Here is a 22,232-nt window from a genome sequence, read left to right as displayed (position 1 = left end):
CACGAAGTGGAGCGAACACCTGGGCGGAGCCACCTAGTGGACAATCGGTCCCCACGAACTCACCTCCCATCCAGTGCCCTTACTGTGATTGCTCAGGCACAGAGACCAGCATTATTCTCAGCAGCTTTATCATACTGACATGGCTAAGATGTCAACAAGAATAACAATCCCTCTTGAAATTTCTTCCTTTATTAAAAAAAATAGTTTTTTTCTCAATAGAGGCAAATCAAATCTGATGCTGTGACCGTGGACAGTAAGGGGACACCCTCACCTTCCTCTGGTAGAGCTCCTCTGGGGTCGTAGACCGCAGGCTCACCAGGCGGTAGTTTTTAGTAATGGTTCGCGGGCGTTTCCGGGCTGGTGCGAACCGCTCCATCTCGGTCACTAAGTACAAGCCCTGCTTTATATAACCGAAGTAGCGAGCCTTGGCAGACATTTCCGGATCGGAATCCGAATCCTCTTCTCCTTCACCTTCTTCTCCCGCCCTCGTCTCCAAACGAGATCGTTTGGGGGCGAGTTTAATCTCGCACTGAATTGAAAAAGGAGATGTTGAATGAATAGTGAGGAACTAAAGATAAGTTTTTAGAGCCAATGAGAAAAATATTTTTAATTCTACTCTGGTTTGATTCATTACATCAGCCATGGGATTAAAACTAAGAATGGAATTCAAAGAAACCCAACAACAAATGCTATATATTTACATCAATAGCTCCAGAAATATGCACAGAAGTTATTGGCTCCAAATCTCTAAAACTAAAGCCTGTTTTAATAATAGGTCATTAATACGGTCTTGTAAAATATATACCTGGTAATTATTTTAGGGAAATAAAGGAGTTGAGAACGTTAATTTCTTTCTTTTTGATATTTTTGTACCTGCTGTGAAAAGATGATTTTTTTCCATCTATTTAGCAACATGAACATGAAGGTATTTATTTGCTTTATCAAGAATAGCTCCTCCTCCTCCCCCAGCTTTTAAACAATGTCTTCACAAAGTTCTGAGTCCGAAGGCTGCCTGTTAAAGATAACTTTCATTCCAGACCTAACAGAGTTGCCTTTGATTTTAAGCCCTGGTTCTCTTTAAAGAACATCTTTAGACTCGGTACCAAACTTAAGGGCAGAAGACATTTGTCAGTCTGCACTGAAGTGAAGGCTATTGAAGGCCATTACCTTGAAAGACTTAAAATAATTTTAAATGACCAAAACATAACTTTAAAATATTAGCCTCTTTTCAAATTTTTTGTCATGATAAACAAGTTTTTCTTAATAAAAGAACCAAAAGTTTTAAGCTGTCATATTTCATAGGAATAGGTTAAAGACTGTATTTCTTAGGTAGTGATATTATTTATATTTTTAAGATAACTAATCCAGGAAAAGAGAAAAGCTATCATGTCAATGAGGAAGAAATGCTTTACAGAGAGCAAAATGACTATAAATGTTCTTCATTCTTATACAAATGCAATTTTTTAAATTGTCTAAACAATAGATCTTTTTTATACTGCACCCAAGTTCTGATTCCATTACCAAATTTTTCTTTTTAAAGACAAGATTAAATAATGGGATAACCAAAATTAAAATCAGATATTTAGATTTTGGGGGTAACAAATGTTTACTCTCAAACACACTGATTGCTTTAAAAGGGAAAGCATTACCTCCAAAATTAAAAATCCCCCATCATGGGTAGCAGTGACTTGAGGGGATGGTTCAAACCATTCACAGGATTTTCCCAGTAAATTCTTCAAAGTTTTCACCGACGAAACAGTCAAAGCACCAGAGCAGCGAGCCAAAATCACTGCACTGTCCACCCACCAATTCACATCTATCAGTGGGTAAAAGGACTCTTTATCTAATGGGGGGAAAAGTAAATCAATACAAATCCATCCGTCAATGTGGTTTAAATACAACACACTTAGTCCAATAATCAATTTTAAAACCATATGAGTCCTAAAGGTATGACAAATAATAAGAAAAAATAAAATGTAAGTCACCACTCAGATTTTTACTCAAGTAGAAGATACAGAATGGTAATTTATTTAATGAACATCTGAATGCCAACAATTTGCCAAAGTCCATAGTTCTAGGGATGCAGAGGTAAATATATGAAGGTCTTTCTGCTCAAAAAATGAAAAATATTCAGAGATACGTCACCATTTTCAACATATAAAAAAAGGTAGGTGTATACTGAGAAATGGCAGACTCAGGAAGAACTCTGACCTCCCTCTGGAGCAGGTCCTGAGATCCTCAGGTGAGAGGCACCTTCTTTATATCTAGAGGAAAGGAGCAGCCTTACTCCAAAGACGGAGGGAAGCCAAGAAAAATGGAAACAAACAGGCCTTGCTAAGTTCCTCCCAGTCTACTACCCTTAGCTCAGACCCTTTGGTCTCTCATGTCTTTCTACAACTTTCCACTCTTCACCCAACCTAGTATAAAACTGATCAGGTTTAACTGTTCCTCAGGTCTTCATTTCCTTATGAAGGTTCCTGTGTCCCTAAAACATATTAAATAAATGTGTATGCTTTTTTCTTTTTGTTAGTCCAATTTACTGGGTCTCAGCTGGAGAATCTAGTAGGGTAGTAGGAAAAAGAGCTTTTTCCTCCGCTATACTTGCAACTAATCAGAAAGAGGAAAACATATTCAAGACCAGAAAGGAATTTCAGGGGTTGGGGGAGGGTGGATAGAACTGAACTGTGGTTCACCAAATTAAGGCATTCAAAAGGAAATGGCATGATATTTACTATAATTTTACTGCCCTTTTATACCTTACTTGTTCCACTAAGGATCTGACGAGGTTTAAAGGTAATACATACAAAGTACACCATAAATTTTAAAATATATGTAAACACTTGACTAAGGAGATAGAGATTTTAAAATAGGAGGTTAATGGAATTCCCTGGCAGTCCAGTGGTTAGGACTGGGCACTTTCACTGCCGTGGGCACGAGTTCGATCCCTGCTTGGGGAACGAAGATCCCAGAAGCCATGCAGCACGGCCAAATTAAAAATAAAATAAAATAAAATAGGAGGTTAACTCCATGAGAATAACTCATTATTTTAATTAAAAAACAAAAACCATGACAACTCAACATTTTCTTCCGATTTAAGCCTAAAGCAATCTATATAAATAAGGAATTCCAAGAAAACATGAAAAGCAGTGTTCCTAGGCTTACACTTTAATGTAATGCGGGATGAAAAGGAGCAAATCATTTAAATATGCAGTCAACCTTCTAATTTGACAAATTATATTTTTTCTCAAAAATGTTTTTCTGAATGAGTATTTCGGATGATTATTTAACAAAAGCGAATACATGAACATGACACGTGATATTAACGAATCAATACTTTCAGGGTCTTTAAATGTGAATTAGAAGCATAATTTAATAAAGATTTTGAACCTTGTAACTATCACTAATTTTATAGGAGACACTTAAAAATTCAGCAGTGTTTAACTTGGGGAGTTTCACCTGAAGAAAAAGGAACCAATTACTCAAAGTAACTCAATATTTTAATTTTTGTTTTTAATTTTAATCTACCAATTAAATAATCACTATTGTTTTTAATTAAATGTAAATACTGGGTTTCTTTTCTATTTATAAAAGTAATACATGCTCACTGCTAAAAAAAAAAAAAAAAAAAAGCTTAGATATGGAGATGTATGAAAAGAGAAAGTCCCTCCAACCTCTCATTACCTACCATCTACCACACCGGCACCCCAGCCCCAGAGATAACTACTCAGAGTTTACCCTTTGAGGAATCCCTTTCTGCTACCCCCTCCGTGCTCATTTACAAAGGAGTACACTTACGAGCTTTGAACTCAGTGTGCCATCTCCGCGCTGGCCTGTGGAGGGAGAGCCACGCTGCATGCCACAGGCTCTGCCTCAGCCTTGGGAAAACTCAAAATACTAACACCTGACGGTCAGAAAGCTGGATCTGTTGCCTTGTCCCCGTCCTATGAAATCTTGGTGTTCCTTCCAAAGTGAAGCAGAAGTATCTAGAGACTTTTATATGTAGGGTAGCTCAATATGCCACCCCAAAATGTGCCACTGTGGCATAATGATTATTTTGGGCTAGAGGCCACTGAGAAGAAGCAGACACAAGAAAAGCTCCCTGCCCTCTACCTATATGCGTAAAAGTAGGACATAAATTTACAAAGTCGTTCCCCTCTCCGCTCTCTACCACGAAGGAGAAGAGTTCATCACTGGAGACAAATTTAGACCCTTATGAGCCCAGAGACAGCACCGAAGGAATCTACATAACTAACTAGTGCTTATCTTCCATTACTTTCCCCACATGTTTGCCTTCCCACAATATGCCACTCCTAGAAACTCCAACTGCTTTTCCTTTGTCTTGTCACTTCCCTAAAAATTTACTGTTTCTTTGGTTAGATGCTGTATAAGCCCAATTTCCAACCATCCCTCGGAGTTACTCATCCCTGGGTACCTTCATGTATAAACTCAATGTACGTGCTAAGAAACTTTTGCTTGTTTTTCTCTTATTAATCTGTCTTTTGTCAATCTAATTTTACAGAGCCCCAGCCAGAGAACCTAGGATAGTAGAAAGAAAAGGAGTTTTCCCTCCCCTACATGTATCATACCATCTAAAAAGCACCTTTATTAAACAACACGAGTCTCTTACGGTTTTAATCATCATACATCATAAAACTCACCTTTGATTTTTTTTCTCTTCTCAGTAGAGAGTCTCCAATCAGGATTAAGGTCATCATAGCCTGGCTGAATTTGAAAAACAGGCACATAAATTCTTGGATCAACAAGGTAAGAAAATTATGAGAACATCATCAAGAACTTCGGATTTTTCTTTTTTAACAAAATACAGAAATGATGCTTTCCTTTCATCTCTTAGTTACACCTAGTTGAAATCTATTCCTCTCCAAGATCTTGAAAAGCAATTGTTCTTATACCTAAGATGTGCACATGCAAGTATTGTGACTCAATTTAATGAAGAAAGTAGCATGAATAAGAACTGTGATGGCAAGCATATAATTCATACAAATGAAAGCAGGATACACTAACAATTCTGTACACACGCACACCTGCACACTGGGAGGAGGATAGCCATGCTGTTGTGACTAAAACACCAGCCTGGATGTAAGAGCTACCCTGCCGCTCATAAGGCGAGCAACCCTCCAGGTCTCAGTTCCCACAGCTCTGAGGTTGGACTCCACAACTTCCGTGTCATCCCCAGTTCTAACTTTCTATGACTGAAAACCTATTGTACTAAGTCAAAAAATATAACCATGCAATCCTCAAATTCAGCACATTCACAGTCTAATCTCATGGCAACACAATGTCCTGCCCACCTTTGTGAACGTCAGGACACACCACGATCTCTCAAGCATCACAAAACAACAGAGATTAAGCCACTGCCAGACATTTCCCAGGCCCACGTTAATTCCATAACCTCCAGAATCACAATAGTATGGGGGGAAAAAACAACAAAATATCAATTGGGGGTTATCTGAAATCTTAAGCCTAAAAAAAGTGATGCTGTACTTACGTCAAAATATGCTTTTTCATCTTATGCAACAGAATAATTACCGATTTATCAGTGGCTTATACGTTAGGGTATTAAAACTGATATTTCTTTCCATACCCTGAGAGAACTTTCTGCTCTCCCCTACTATAAGTCGCTCAGAGCAGACCCTGAGAACAGAAGATATAATTCGCTAACTTTATCAGAAAAAAGTTGCCATAAAAGGCTATTTATATACTAGGCAAAGAAATGGATTGTCCTTAAGTATAAAAAAAAAAAAATTAAGTTTCAAAAAATTAGAATAAGGTACGTATTACTGAAAATAATCAACTAAATTAAAATCTTATTTGACCATTAAAGGCACCTTAGAAGTTTCAGTAGCTCCGAACCACCAGGTGCACCTCCACCAACAGCACCAGAGGCGTGCCAGCATTTATTTACATGATGCCATGTGTGCCTCCCCACGTACATTCTGGAGTGCACAAGGAAAGTATGGGATAACACTTTAAAACTTTAAGCCCCACAAACAACAATTACGATTCAGCCTTGGGTAAATTTAAGGACGTATAGATCACAAAGAAATTTAACAAGAACTCTTGAGAAAAAAATGTAAAAAGAAGTCATCTCATTGGCATAAGCACTTTGAGAATTCAAAGTGTGCTTGTCTTCATCAAAGTTAATGATGACCAAGAGAACCATGAAAAAGCAGTGCTAGTCTACTAGAGCCAGTCTCCACACTCTGGGACTAGACTGTATGAACAAGCAGAACTAGTCTAGTAGAGCCAGTCTCCACACTCTGGGACTAGACCGTATGAACAAGCAGAACTAGTCTAGTAGAGCCAGTCTCCACACTCTGGGACTAGACCGTATGAACAAGCAGTGCTAGTCTAGTAGAGCCAGTCTCCACACTCTGGGACTAGACCGTATGAACAAGCAGTGCTAGTCTAGTAGAGCCAGTCTCCACACTCTGGGACTAGACCATATGAACAAGCAGTCCTAGTCTAGTAGAGCCAGTCTCCACACTCTGGGACTAGACCGTATGAACAAGCAGTGCTAGTCTAGTAGAGCCAGTCTCCACACTCTGGGACTAGACTGTATGAACAAGCAGTCCTGGTCTAGTAGAGCCAGTCTCCACACTCTGGGACTAGACCGTATGAACAAGCAGTGCTAGTCTAGTAGAGCCAGTCTCCACACTCTGGGACTAGACCGTATGAACAAGCAGTCCTAGTCTAGTACAGCCAGTCTCCACACTCTGGGACTAGACCGTATGAACAAGCAGTCCTAGTCTAGTAGAGCCGGTCTCCACACTCTGGGACTAGACCGTATGAACAAGCAGTGCTAGTCTAGTAGAGCCGGTCTCCACACTCTGGGACTAGACCGTATGAACAAGCAGTGCTAGTCTAGTAGAGCCGGTCTCCACACTCTGGGACTAGACCGTATGAACAAGCAGTGCTAGTCTAGTAGAGCCGGTCTCCACACTCTGGGACTAGACCGTATGAACAAGCAGTGCTAGTCTAGTAGAGCCGGTCTCCACACTCTGGGACTAGACCGTATGAACAAGCAGTGCTAGTCTAGTAGAGCCAGTCTCCACACTCTGGGACTAGACCGTATGAACAAGCAGTCCTAGTCTAGTACAGCCAGTCTCCACACTCTGGACTAGACCGTATGAACAAGCAGTACTAGTCTAGTAGAGCCAGTCTCCACACTCTGGGACTAGACTGTTCCATGCAGATTGCTTAGATAATGGGTGTCTCTTGTGAAACCAATTTTAAACCCAAGGTGAAGATTTGTTCCTCTGCATCCAGGACTCTGTTAGTCATCCTTGGACTCTCACGTCTATCAGTGCCCACCCCTGTCACAGTAGTTAAATGCTGAATGAGGGAATGAACTAATTAATCCTTTGAATCACTGAGCTCTAAGTAGAATGTCTAAGCTACAGAAAAATTAGTCGACATAGTACAAATATTCCTACACCTTCTCAAAAGTGTGGTTTCTTCTGCTATTTAGTCAATGAATACTGTGCACTTACACTATGAAAGAAAGAAGAAAAAAAAAAAATCAGACATTACATGCCCTATACTCAAGCACAGAGATGGCTAAGAAATGGGTATAACTAACTATAACCCAAGGTCAAATTTGATAACTGCCCAAAAAAGAGGTATAGATAAAAGTGCTAAGGGTCTTCAAAGGATCAAGAGATCATATTGGATACGGGCTTGAGAAAGATGAAGGGAGTTCAAGATGATCAAAGAAAGCCTGATGGTGTTATATATGTTTACGGCTGGATAAGACCTGGATGTGGAAAATGGGTGGAGGACAACGTTCCAGTGGGAGACCACAGTGTGCACAGAAGGACACAGGTAGGGAAAGGCTAAGCTTATTCAGGAAAAAAAAGTAGGTCAAAGTACGGGACTACAAGGCATCATATTCTAATTATATGCATTTTTGTTTGTTTTAGGGTTTGGGGGGGGAGGAGAGGATTAATGAAATCATTTTTTTTCATTGTGGTGAAATGAACATAAAATTAACCATTTTTAAATGAATAATTCAGTGGTATTTAGTACGTTCACAATGTCTGCCACCTCCATCTAGTTCCAAAACATTTTTATCCCTTCAAAATAAAGCTTAGGCATTAGGCAGTTACTCCCTTTCCTCTTTCCCCAGCCGTAGCCACCACCAACGTGCCCTCTATCTCTGTGGATTTACCTATTCTGGGTATTTTGTATAAATGAATTCAAACAACCTTTTGTGTCTGGCTTCTTTCACTTATCATAATGTTCTCAAGGGTCATCCAAGTTGTGGCATGGATTGGTAGTTCATTCCTTTTTTATGGCTGCATAATATTCTATCGCAAGTATATACCACAATTTGTCCATCCTTCTGTTAACAGACATTTGGGTTGTTTCCAGCTTGCGGCTGCTGTGAACACGTGTGCGAATGTACTTGTCTGACTACCTGTTTTAAATTCTTTGGGGTATATACCTGTCTGTACTTTTGTCTTAGAAGTACACAGCAATTCAGTCTATATATCTGAACTAAGCGTTCAACTTCACAATATGTGGGAGTTTGATGAAATTATCTGTACAGTATATTTAAGAAAGAAGCCCAAACAAAATCCCAAACTTACCTCTGCCTCAGGCAGCGTTGGCCTGCCAGACCAGCAACCTGACGGCTTGTCCCTTGCTGCTTTCTACACTGACATTCCCACTGCTCCCCTTACACTATTCAAACTGGCCCCAACTTACCACCCTTCAGAGCCAAGGACTCTGCGAGGAGAACCATGACCTGGCTGTGCTTTATGACATCTGATCAAACTCTGTAGGCTGCTACTTTGAAGACAGGATCCCCAAGCTCCCAAGACCCCCAGGAAAGCGGGGGGTGGGGGTACTCAGTCCCAGGACTACGTCGATATATCCTGAGCGGCAGCCTCCACGCCACTCCTCCCCGCGTGACGTGCTACCGTGTGTCTGAAAACAGCCTCAGGTGCCCTCACTTTATAGGGCAGCAGTAGCCTAGAGGAGGATGTCCTAAGGATACAGCTATAGATTTTGTTCCGAGAGGCTATTATGGCTAAAGCATAGAGCTTAAATCTGTTTTCTTCAGATTTAAGGATTTTATTTGCTGACTTTTTGTTTGTTTGTTTGTTTGTTTTACAGCTAGAAGCTAAATATAACAGAGACCTTGTCGCCAACAGCATAAAAGCAACCTTTAAATGTTTATTCATTCCACAAACATTTATTATTAGTATTTAATACACCAAGTCCTTTGTTAGCTCTCAGGGAAGAAATGTATATTCAATTCAGCGCCTCTTCTCAAAGAGCTGACAGTCTAGTGAAGTTGTGAAAACAGCTGTGGTTTAGATCACGATTAATGACATGAACTGTCATCTTCCCATTTATCCCTCACTGATTCATCCACTTAACAAAATTAGGCCAGTACCTACTATGTGTCAAAGAGAAAATACAATCAAATGGAAAAGGTTAGTTTTGTGTCTACTACATCCAAGTAAGTACAAATAAGCAAGTAATAAAACTTCCTCAGAGAACAATTAAGGCCAAAAATGAGATGTAAATATATAAACATAACATATGGGAAATGTTTGCAATGAAAATCAGTTTGGCAATTTTACTATAGATTCCAAACATGAACAAAACTTAATACAGATTTCTAGCCAGATGGATTTTCATATTGACAATGAAAGCCAAAGTATTTAATCAACTAAAAACTGGATAGAAGTAAATCAGAACGGGCACTTCCAAACTATCTTTAATCATTAGATTTTACAGAGAAAATCCTCATTCAAACAAAGGCATATTATGAAAACTAATAAGGTAGCGTATTGTTTGAAGAAAGGCCCAGATAAGCTGAATTCACAATTTGGTAAAAGACTTTAAGTCTGTATAGTGCAACAGGAACATTAGTATTTTTCTCAGGCAATGTTTAAGGTAAAGTTATAAGCTAACTATACACTATATATTATATATTCTATTTTAAACTAATTGCCTCTCCATTCATTTCCCAGAGTAGCCACAAAGAAATCCAAAGCCTGTCCTACCTGGCTGACCCAAGGTCACTTGATTAAACTGGACAAATGAGAAAAGAGCAGCTGTTTTAAGTGTTTTTCAGCTGTTTAAGAGTTCTTCAGTGATTTTCAGCCAGCGATGAACACACAAAGTGACACCATACATTTGGTAAGTGACAATATTATACCTCTCGCTTATTAATATTTTCACATTCCCAGTGTCTCTACATAATGAACTGCACAACTCCAGGTGTCATTCGTATAAACCACACGGGCTATCTCTCCCTGTTTTCCATTAACATCTTAACTAGTACCCAATTTGCCCACTTAAAGTCCGTACTTCTAAATATAAGCACTGTAAGAAGATTCTCTGGAAAAAAGTCTTGACCTACGAAGTCAGAGGACCTGAGTCAAAATGGAACATTGATTCTAACATTTAGTGATCTAAGTTAACTTCTTTTAGCACTATTCCCATCTCTTAAAACGAGTATAAAAACATTTTTTACTTAACAGGGTTTTTTCTGAAGTAAATGAGAGAGATGAAAATTGCTGTTGATAGCCAAGCCTTACTACACAAACACTATTTATTCCCAACAATCCTCCTCCCCAACACCACCAACTGCAAGTATGCACCATTCCTCCAAGTTTATCTTTTCATAATATTAACATGCTATTTTATTAATTTGTTTATAATTTCCCTTGCAAGACTATGAATGTCCTAAGGGCAAGGATTGTGACTTATTGCATTTTCTACTGTAGCACTTGGTAGAGATTCAAATACTTGAACTTTATTATTTTACGATAATTATTCTGAATAAAGTAACAACCTACTCTTGATAGCACTGTTCACATGCAAGCTTTATAACATTTACTCTAATGCACTATTATTTTTATTTAAGTATAGTTTATGTACAATATTATATGTTACAGGTGTACAACATAGTGGTTCACAATTTTTAAAGGTTATACTCCACTTATAGTTATTATAAAATACTGGCTATATTCCCTGTGTTGTACAATATATCCTTGTAGCTTATTTCATACATAATAGCTTGTACCTCTTAATCCCCTGCCCATATCTTGCCCCTCCCCTCTTCCTTCTCACTACTGGTAACCACTAGTTTGTTCTCTATATCTGACTAGTACACTAGATTTTAATGACTCTCTTCATACATTAAAGTCAAATCTAAAATGTCCAATATCCAATGTGATTCATCCCCGGAATGTAGGTGAAAGACTCAAAGTATGGTTGTTCAAACTTCTTTTGCTGGACAAAGAGTTACCACCCTCACCTCATGTCACCACATCGTAAGTACTGTGATATGACATCTATCATAAAGTTAAGGGTTTACCAATGACAGACTTTCTCAATTACTTATTCTAGTATCTGGTACACACTAATTAGCTCAAGAGTTCAACACATCTGAGAGGGCTGAAGAAATCCGTGTTACATTCGCAGAGAAGAAGAATTTGTCTCTGTTCTTTTAAAGGTCACATCAAATAAAGCCTAATAAGAAACCTAACAAATAGGGGTTTTCCCACCTTTTTTTAAAGTGTATTTATTTTCTCACATGGTCATGGAAAGAGCATGGACATCAGAGCCAGAGAGCTATGAAATCAAATCTCAGTTCTCCTGCTTACTTGCTGAAAAACCCTAAGACAAAATTAGTGCTCAGTAAATAATAATAGAGGTTATTATTAGAGTAAATTTTATAAAAGCTGCAAGACTATGTGTACATGTACCTCGATCCTACTGAGCTTTGTAAGCCTAGATTAAGTGTATCAAAAGAAAGCAGAGCATTCTGGGAAAATGATGAAGCCTCACAGGAGTTTGTTTATGATGGAATGAAGTTTCACAAAGTAAAATAGGAAGGGTTAGACAAAAGTAGGGAGCAGGAGAGGAGGGTTCAGGCGGCAGGTATAAAGCAGCATAATGACCAGACTGGAAAAGATGGCAGGTTAAATGAAGGAGCTTTTGCATTTTGATCACAACCTTTGAATAGATAAAATGAAATGCCCTCCCTGTTCTCAACTTTGGACAAAAATTTACTTTGAGGCTAGCACTGGCAGGGGTCTCAGAGGGCAACGTCTGTCCTACTCAGCTAGTTTTCCCAGGTGCTGAGCAGCAGCAGGAAAGGGAGGGGCTGGCAGCCACTGGCCTGCGATGGGAAGCGCTCTGGAACGAGGGTGTGCGGAGCAGCCTCGGTGATGGCAACCAGGGCCACGGTTTTCAGCTTTGTGAGCCCCAAATCCCTTTTTTTTTCCAGTTTACTCAAGCATTCAAGGGAGATCATTTATACCAACCAAATCAGAAGAAACTGATAGGTAAGCCCAAAAAGGTGTAAATTATAATAAAAGATACAACTAGCTTGCGGAGTTGTATCATCATACAGTCTGTCCGCAGACTGTAGGGGTGGGAGGAGCACTGAATCAGAGCCACAGGGGTAAGGTGGAAACTCTGTGAGGTACAACAGAAAAATCAGGCTTCAGCAATTCCTGATGAACTGCCTTCTAAACTCTCAGCATATCTCTGTTCAAAAGTCTCTCCCTAAGACAACACTAGAGACAAATTTCTGGCCTGAACTCATGTCCTCCCATCATGCATCTCTGTTGCCATTTCCAAATTCCCTTCCTTTCTTGTCACATTACCTTTCTGATGCCCTATTCCAAACGACTGAGATATTTACATTTATTCATTCCTGAGTTTCAAGATTTTTAAACAATTTTTGTGTTTTTAATAGAATCATTATAAAAACCCAGTGAATAACATTCATGAGCTAAAGAGTAATGAATTATAATGAAACTGATTGGCAACTAATGATAAAAATGTCTAACCAGTTAAAAATTCAAGTATATGCCAACAAGGACTACAAAAGATGCAGTTTATCTTTGCAAGCAAAAAAAAAAAAAAAAAAGGTATCCAGAATTTCAGAAAACGAAACAGCATACTAATGAATTTTTTTTAATAGCCCTTATGCTATATGTATGACATTCTAGGACACTCACAAGATGAAACATTAAGTGTGCTTCAAAACTTGATCAATATTTCTATTCCAAATGACTTTAATATTCAAAGTGTTCACCTTTTAAGAAAAAACTTGCTCAAATGTAAAATTTCCCATATATAATAGAACATCAGGGTCTTCCCAAATAACAAAAGCTAAGTATCTTAACACTATACATTGATAACCATGAAAAATGCACGGTACCTTCTGGATCAATTATCTGATGAGCCTAGCTGAATACATTAAAAAAAAACAGTTTTGAGAGCTGGTCCACTCCACTTCTAGAGTGAAGATATAAGTCAACTTAGCTCTCATTTCAGAGGAGACAGAAAGAATGTCCCTCTATTTGGCTACTGAGGTTGATAACTGAGGAGGATCTCTTTCTTCTATTTAGAACAAATCTAGATCCAGTAAGTAAGACAGAGTAGCAGAGATGTGGAGACCAAATTAAATTCAACATGGTGAGGAACTGGGGAGGGGGGGGGAAGGCAGGGGGAGGGAATCTTCCTACAATTGTGTCTAAGAGAAAAAATTGAAGAACAGCAAAAACAAATAAATTTAAGTCTGTGAAGAGTATGAAAATGTAGAGCCCCTTTCTCTTTTCCTCTATTCTGAGAAATACAAAATACTGTTTGCTTATTAAGAATTCTTTTATAGTGCAGTTTGATGAAATGAAATTCAAAAGAATGCTAATAAAAAGACCTTGATCCATTCAGACCTTGCAGGGAATATGCTCCTTTCTTAGAATCACAGAAGTACCCACCAAAGCTGGTGATAGGATACTCCTATAGGAAAGTGGAATGGGGATGTGAGGGAAGGAGAACACTCAAAGTGCTGACATGCAAAATCATCTTCAGAGGAGAAAAAGATTTATAACATAAGCTGTATCTAATTGAGAAGATTTTTCTTAAATCTTCACTCTATCACATGCGTGGCATTAAATGAGCATTATACCTTACCTGCCCATCCTGATTTTAGATTACAATAGACATTGATACTATCCGTTACTAAACAACTCAACTGTTTAATTCTCAAACCCTGTTATTTCCAGACACTAAAAAAATGAACAGTTCTACCTTTCTCTGTATCTTCTCTATCTACCTTTTGAGTAAATAGAAGATAACTCCCTTCAACCTTAAGGAAGCCCAGGATTACTAGCACTGCAAGATTTGGAAAGAAGTCTAACCTTTTTACGATACTGACCCTTCAAATCTTTGATATTAGTTAACTTTTGCTGAAAAATTAACATCTCCATTCTGTATTTTTGCAATGAGAAAGGGGGAAATGCAGAGATCAAAGGACAGATGACACTCAGGATACAGAGTGTCCTGCTCTACAAATTCGTATCAGCACAGAGTGCTACTCTGTTCTTCATTTGTCCTACTACACTGATAATAGTATAATTTAAGTAAAGAATAGGACAGCTTTGGAATGATGACAGTAAGTAATAGCTGTGAGCTACATTTTAAAACGTAAAATATCATCAAAATGAAATTAGTATTGTCAGTACTCACCCTTAAGCGAGAATCATTCTAGGAATAATCATAATCAAGAGACACACCTGCTCATTTTGATTCCACTCCCCTTGCTGCTTCAGAGATGGAATGGCCCAGATGCTTAGTCTTCCTGAGAAGTGAATGGCTGCAAGGAGGGTCCCATCCGGAGAAAGGCTCATCTTAAATATCCCATCCTAGACAATAATTATATTACATTAATGTCAGAGCAAGAGACTTGTAGCCAAATAGAAATAACTTTCAGAATTAACACTCTTTAGGGGTGCCGTATCATAAATGATCTCTCATAACTAAGGATTCTGACAGCTTCAGAACACTATAAATGTGCTCCGGAATATAAAAAACAGGACTCTTGCCCTTAAGGAGTTTTTTTAAATCTACTTTATAGTGTTACGATTTACATATAACCGAAAACCCAAATATGTGAGCATTATAAAAATATTCCTTTGTATCACACATAGATTACCATGAGTTCTCAGTATCTTTTATGAGTGGATGTTGACAAAATTAAGAATTTCTTGAATTTTGGGTACACACCTTTACAAGAACCTTTACAAGATTCTATGCGAACACAATGCCTGGAATATTCTATACCATGGACAGGCCACAAATTCATGCTATGAAAAAGAAGGAAACGGAGAGGGAGAAAGAGAGAGATGAAGGAAAAGAGGGTCCAAATGGTCATGGGAATAAAAGACCGACTGGAGGAAAACGCATTCCTTAATTTAAGAAACACATTACATGTGTAAGGTATTCCAGACCTGCTGGCAAATTATTCAATTTAAGGATTCTAAGTGTTGCCACAGAACAGAGACATTCTGTTAACACACTGACTTTACACAGCCAACCCCGGGTACACAGAGAAAGACGTGCCTTCCCAGTTCTGCTTCTCCAGATAATCTCTCAGTCCTTCCCCATGAGGATACCAGGTTTGCTCAGTTACCACAAGAGGAACCATCCGAGCAGAGATGTTACCTGCCTCCCAACTACAACAGAACCAGAAGAACTGAAAAAACACTAACTGAAGACCTATTTCCCATTCAAGCATTTACTAAGAACAGGGTCTAAGGTAGTTTCCCCACAAAAAATAAAAGAGACCAGAAAATGGCAGTCCACTACCATATTTCTCCCGAATATTTAGAAAATCTGGCAACACGGGGCCCAAATGGCAATAATCAGATGGGACTAGGTAGTGTATGCCCTCTTGAAAGGGTCATAAGCTTTCCAGTTAGCCAAAACCCCCATCATTCTCTATTATGGCCCCAAGATTAAGGCCAAAAGCTGCAGAACTGAAAACTAAAGATGACTATACTGAAAAACCATAGTTTACAACAGGTTCGATTCACTACATTATCTACCTATTATCTATTATCTATATTATCTATCTATCACTATATTATCTACCTGGCCTCTTGTAGACAGAGTCTAAGTCCTCAGGTCGAAAACGACTAAGCCACATTAGCCATCAAAAACAAAGAGAACAATTTCAGGAGGTGAGGAACATTGCCGCATGAGTGGATAGACAAGAAGATTAGCATCTGCTAATCTCCTCGCTGAGGACTAAAATCACTTTAACGAGATGTAACAGGTCTATCCCACAGTGTCATAATTTAACGTAAGAAAGACTAAAATACAAGTGCCTGGGAAGGAGAAGCAATAAAAGCAAAAGCACTTTAAGCAAAATTTCAAATACCTCAGCTCTTTTCCTCTGTGATGGAGACGGGGGAATGAGTAGAAGATGAAGGACCTGGCATCTTCCTTTCACAACTCTAAAGTCAGTTAGCTCTATGGTTTTGCACAAGATGGGCCTCCGAAGCATAGATTTGGATTAATTAATGTGCCTCCGAAGCATAGATTTGCATTAATTAAAAGAACTCTCAGGGCTTCCCTGGTGGCACAGTGGTTAAGAATCTGCCTGCCAAGGCAGGGGACACAGGTTTTTGCCCTGGTCCAGGAAGATCCCACATGCTGCGGAGCAACTAAGCCCGGGCGCCACAACTACTGACCCTGCGCTCTAGAGCCTGCGAGCCACAACTACTGAAGCCCATGCGCCTAGAGCCCGTGCTCCGCAACAAGAGAAGCCACCGCCATGAGAAGCCGGCGCACCGCAACGAAGACTAGCCCCCGCTCGCGGCAACTAGAGAAAGCCCACGCACAGTAATGAAGACCCAACACAGCCAAAAATAAAAATAAATAAAATAAATTAATTAAGAAAAAAAAAAAACTCTCCACCCATCCTTTACAGTTTCAGATGACGAAACTGAAGACCTGAAGGGTTACAACACTTGCCCAAGATCATCATTCAGTGTAAGTAGCAAAAGCTGAACCAGATGCAGTCTTCCATCCGCCTCCACGCCCCCTGATGGCACCATGATCACTGCCCTCACCTGGGCCAAAGCCTTTCTAGTAGTGACAGGCATGCTCCTCAGTAGAAACTATGACCAAGTATACCTTACTATTTCATCACCTGAACAATTAGTCACGTGTCATCTGTATGGTAACCTGCAGGTACACCATACGTTCCATTAAACAACCCCACTAAAAGTGCTTTGAAAGCAAGTAGGAGGTTTATCGATCTCTTCAACAAAAAACAAGCCAAAAAATATATACTGAATAATGCGAATAATTTAACAACAGCATTATGACCAGGGAAATAATGAGTGAATATGCTAAATTGCCCTTTGTTTTCACTCCTCCCTCCCTTCCTTCCATCCTTCCTCCATGCTTAAGTAATAAATACATTAACTAAAATGTTAACCATTTGCTTTTTTTTCTTCATCCCCTTAGTTTCATTTGATGCCATGACATTCACACTGCAAACTTACCATTCCTTTCCATAAGCATTTTGTTGTAGAAATTTGCACTCACACACACAAAAGTAGAAATTGCAGTATAATAAATACCCAGGGGCCCAACAACCATCTTAAACAAACATCAACATTCCAAGCTTGTCTCACATGTCATTCCCCAATCACCACAATGCCCTCAGGGGCCTTTGTGCCCTGGAGGATTTTAAAGCAAATCTCAGACATTACATGCATACACATTAAGTATACATTTCTTTCAAGTCCCAAGTTATCTGTTTAACTTTCATAAATATGCACAGTAAGAAGATATGGTTATTAGCAGCAACTGAATTGTAGCCAGCTGATGACACAGACAAGTCACCTATGTTACTTTAGAAACACAGTGATTTCCTTCTGAAATATAAACTCTGCTTCTTATTTGCAGAAACTTTTCTGAATTATCTATAGCATGCAGGGTATTTCTGGCCCAGAAAGTAATTTATTATCCTGACAGTAACTGTGACACAAGATGTAAAGCCACAGTTAGAAAATCCATGCTAAATTCTGTAAGCAGGGTCTGCAGTATTTGGAAACCTGAATGCCTATTGGTTGGCAAGGAAGAGAATTCAGGAGTGTATGCTTTGGAAATAGGAGGGAATGGCTTTTCAATCAACTGTACATCACAATAAAAGTAAACTACTAACATTCAAACCATAACCCCTCATATTGTATTAAGATTTCTCAGCTTAAGTGAATAACAATCTTGTTCTCTTCTCCTCCATTTGAATTAAGTAGTTGTAAAGGCAATAAAATTTAGATGTAGCTGTAATTTTCACTTGGGTTAAAATGTGTCTGTGAATTTCTTTCACATTTCTCAACTACGAATGCCATTTTCATTTTAATCATCATTTCAACAGTTGGAATGTTGGTCAAGAATACAGAACTTGGCAGGGAAAAGCAGAAAGCTCCAAGATGAGGAACAAGACAAGGATGCCCACTCTTGCCATTTTTATTCAACATGGTACAGAAAGTCTTAGCCAGAGCAATTAGGCAAGAAAAAGAAAAGGCACACAAATTGGAAAGGAAGAAGTAAGATTGGCTCTGTTTGCAGATCACATGATATTATACATAGAAAACCCTAATGACTCCACCAAAAAACTGTTAGAATAAATAAATTTGTAAAATTGCAGGATACAAAATCAACATACAAAATTCAGTTGCTTTTCTATACAATAACAGTGAACTCTAGGAAAGAGAAATTAAGAAAACAATCCCATTTACAATAGCATCAAAAAGAGTAAAATACTTAGGAATAAATTTAACCAAGGAAGTGAGAGAGATATACACTGAAAACTATAAAACATTAATGAAAGAAATAGAAGAAGACACAAATAAATGGAAAGAAATTCCATATTCATGAATTGGAAGAATTGCTATTGCTAAAATATCCATACTACCCAAAGTGATCTACAGATTCAATGCAACCTCTATCAAAATTCCAATGGCATTTTTTACAGAAATAGAAAAAACAATCCTAAAATTTGCATGGTACCACAAAAGACCCAAGTAGTCAAAGCAATCTTGAAAAAGAAGAACAAAGCTAGAGGCATTATACATCCAGGTTTCAAACTATATTACAAAGCTATAATAATCAAAACAGTATGGTCTTGGCATTAAAAACAGATACATAGGTCAATGGAACAGAATAGAGAGGCCAGAAATAAACTCAAGTATATATGGTCCATTAATTTACAACAAAGGAGCCAAGAATACACAATGGGGAAAATAGTCTCTTCAATAAATGATATTGGAAAAACTGGATAACCACATGCAAAAGAATGAAATGGACCCCTAATTTACACCATATACAAAAGTCAACTCTAAATGGATGAAATACTTGAACATAAGACCTGAAATTGTAAAACTTCTGGAGAAAGCATGGAGTTGGGTAAACTTCTTGACATTGGTCTTGGCAATGATTTTCTTGGATTTGCCATGAAGGCAAAGGCAACAAAAGCAAAAACAAGTGGGAATACATCAATCTAAAAAGCTTCTACACAGCAAAGGAAACTATCAGCAAAATGAAAAGGCAACCTATGGAATGGGAGAAAATATCTGCAAACCATATAACCAAGAAGGGGTTAATATCCAAAATATACAAGAAACTCATACAACTCAATAGCAAAAGACAAATAATCCAATTTAACAATGGGCAATGAATCTAAATAGACATTTTTCCAAAGAAGACACACAAATGGCCAACAGGTACATGAAAAGTTGCTCCACATCACTAATCATCAGGGAAATGCAAATCAAAAACAACCATATATCATCTCACAACTGTTAGGATGGCTATTATAAAAGAGACAAGAGATGATAAACACTGGTGAGAACATAGAGAAAAGGGAACCCTTGTACACTGTTGGTAAGAATGTAAACTGGTATAGTCACCATGAGAAACAGAACAGAGTTTCCTCAAGAAATTAAAAATAGAACTACCGCAAGATCCAGCAATCCCACTTCTGGGCATATTTCCAAAGGAAATGAAAACATTATCTCAAAGAGATACCTGCACTCCCAAGTTCACTGCAGCATTACTCACAATAGCCAAGGTATGGAATACACACACACAATGGAATATTATTCAGCCTTTAAAAAGAAGGAAATCCTGTCATTTGCGAAAACATGAATGAAACTGGAGGGCATTTTGATAAGTGAAATAAGCCAGATACAAAAAGACAAATACTACATGATATCACTTATACATAGAATCTTAAAAAAAAAAAAAAAGTCAAAATCATAAAAACAGTGAGTAGAACAGTGTTTGCCTACCAGGGGCTGGGGGTTGGAAGAACAGGGAGAGGTTGGTGAAAGGGTACAAACTTTCAATTATACGATGAATAAGGTCTGAGGATCTAACGTATGACATTGGTAACTACAGGTGATAACACTGTATTGTATAATTGAAATTTGTTAAGAGTAGGATTTAAATGTTCTCACACATATACACAGACACAAAAAGTAAATATGTGAGGTGATGCACGTACGTATTAACTCAATGGGGGAAAATCCTTTCACAGTGTATAGGTACCTATATCAAATCATCAATTTAACTATCTTACAATTTCATTTGTAAATTATATCTCAATAAAGGTGAGGAAAAGAAAAAGAAAACAGTGACTATCACTTACCACCTGCTTCGATTTACGCCATAAGGTTTTAACTTCATTAAAAGGTGGTCTAGCTAAATGATTACTTGGTGAGTTAGCATCCCTGGGTAGACAGCATGGGGCATAGGAAGAGGACTTGACAAAGATCTTTTTGCACAGCAAACTGTCTTCTTACATTAGTCATTCATTCATGGCCCTTTAATTAACTTCACTATCAATTCTCCTATTTACCTCCTCATCTCAAATCCCTTCCTAAAACTTTGCAAAAGATATCTTCCCTTACTTCATTGAGTCTTTTGTGTAGCAATGTAATACTAACAAAATACTACTGAAATTAATAATGTGAACATTATTTTAACTTCTACTTCTCATTTACACGAAAACACTAGCTCAAATGTCCATTTGATCTTGTGTTAATTAAAAACTAATTAAAGCCTTCTACTACTGGAGCAATATTTGGGGTAGGAACTGTGTCTTCTCTCAAACACTGCAATGAAACTTTCCAACTGTCCTTTCTAAAAGAGAGATTTTTTTAAATGTTAAATATCAGACCTTTGTACTGAGATTAGTTTAAATTGCCTCACTTTCTTCAACTGCCTATCATCTATATAGGACAATTAAAAATGAGTGATTTCCAATTTCATTATACCTTTCAAATGTACAAGCTATAGTAAAATCAAAGTACTGAATTCTAGTGCACACATTCAAAATGTTCTAAATTACTACATACGGTTAAAGGAAAAAAAAACTCAGCTCAATCAAAGGTGAATTTGTAAGTACTGCTCTTCCAACGCTCGACAATTATTTTCTGAATATTACATATTCAATAATACATAGTACACGCCAGGCACTGTTTTATACTCTGGGGAACCTGCAGTGACAAAAACAAACATAAACCCCTGCCCTCAAGGTATTCAGTAGGTGTTCTAACCCACTGAAGTTTAGAAGTCTGACCCCAAAGAATAAACAGAAATCTATTTTCAAATCAAAAGAAAGTCATCCTCAAAAGCCTGGTTAACAACCTGAGGGGGGGAAAACTGTAAAAGTATGAAGGAAATAAAAAAGCCTTTGGAGAAAAAAAAAAGTTTCCAAGCCAATACCCTTTTCAAAAAAATTATTTTTTAATTATAAAACTTTAGTTTATTAAAACTGTGAGATATTGTCATGAGGATAGACATGTACACCAATGAAACAGAAAAGAGAGCAGAGAAACAGAGCTACAATGTACCCTCTGTAAATGTCTGTCCTGACAGACATTATATAAATTATGGTGGCAGTATATAAATTATGGCATTATATAAATTAGTTGGGAAAGAATACAGCACTGAATTAATGGTACTAGCCACATAGAGCATATTATAAATTAGATTCCTACTATATCCAACAAAAAGAAATTCAAGATGGATTGAAAACTTACAGGTGAAAAGCAAAACCATGAAACTTTTAAAAGAAAACACAGAACATCTTTACAATATCAGCATGTGAAAGAACTTCGTAAGACCTCAAAGCCCAAAGCATAAAGGAAAAGATTTAAATTTAAACTTTCTGGAGGAAGGAAGGATGGGGAGTTCAGGATTAGCAGAATCAAACTATTACACATAGGATGGATAAACAACAAGGTCCTACTGTATAGCACAGGGAACTATATTCAATATCCTGTGATAAACCATAATGGAAAAGAATATGAAAAACAAAATACATATACGTATAACTGAGTCACTTTGCTCTACAGCAGAAATTAACACAAGATTGT

The 22,232-nt window shown here is 37.9% G+C and overlaps 1 protein-coding gene across 3 annotated transcripts in view; it reads right to left on the bottom strand.

The window, feature by feature from the left end:
- The window catches only part of NBAS (NBAS subunit of NRZ tethering complex), a 342,092-nt gene that overhangs the window by 259,110 nt on the left and 60,750 nt on the right, over window positions 1–22,232 (bottom strand). For all 3 annotated transcript variants that reach the window (XM_036873210.1, XM_036873209.1, XM_036873211.1), the window contains 4 exons: window positions 14,571–14,699; window positions 4,659–4,722; window positions 1,650–1,843; window positions 272–529 (listed from right to left, as the gene is read on the bottom strand). In XM_036873210.1, coding sequence (XP_036729105.1) covers window positions 272–529; window positions 1,650–1,843; window positions 4,659–4,722; window positions 14,571–14,699 — 645 coding nt within the window. The remainder of the gene's footprint in view (window positions 1–271; window positions 530–1,649; window positions 1,844–4,658; window positions 4,723–14,570; window positions 14,700–22,232) is intronic.

The sequence above is a fragment of the Balaenoptera musculus genome, chromosome 13, assembly GCF_009873245.2.
Source record: "Balaenoptera musculus isolate JJ_BM4_2016_0621 chromosome 13, mBalMus1.pri.v3, whole genome shotgun sequence".
Classification (NCBI taxonomy): Eukaryota; Metazoa; Chordata; class Mammalia; order Artiodactyla; family Balaenopteridae; genus Balaenoptera; species Balaenoptera musculus.
The sequence above is the reverse complement of the archived record's forward strand: the minus strand, read 5'-3'. Positions and strand labels throughout refer to the sequence as shown.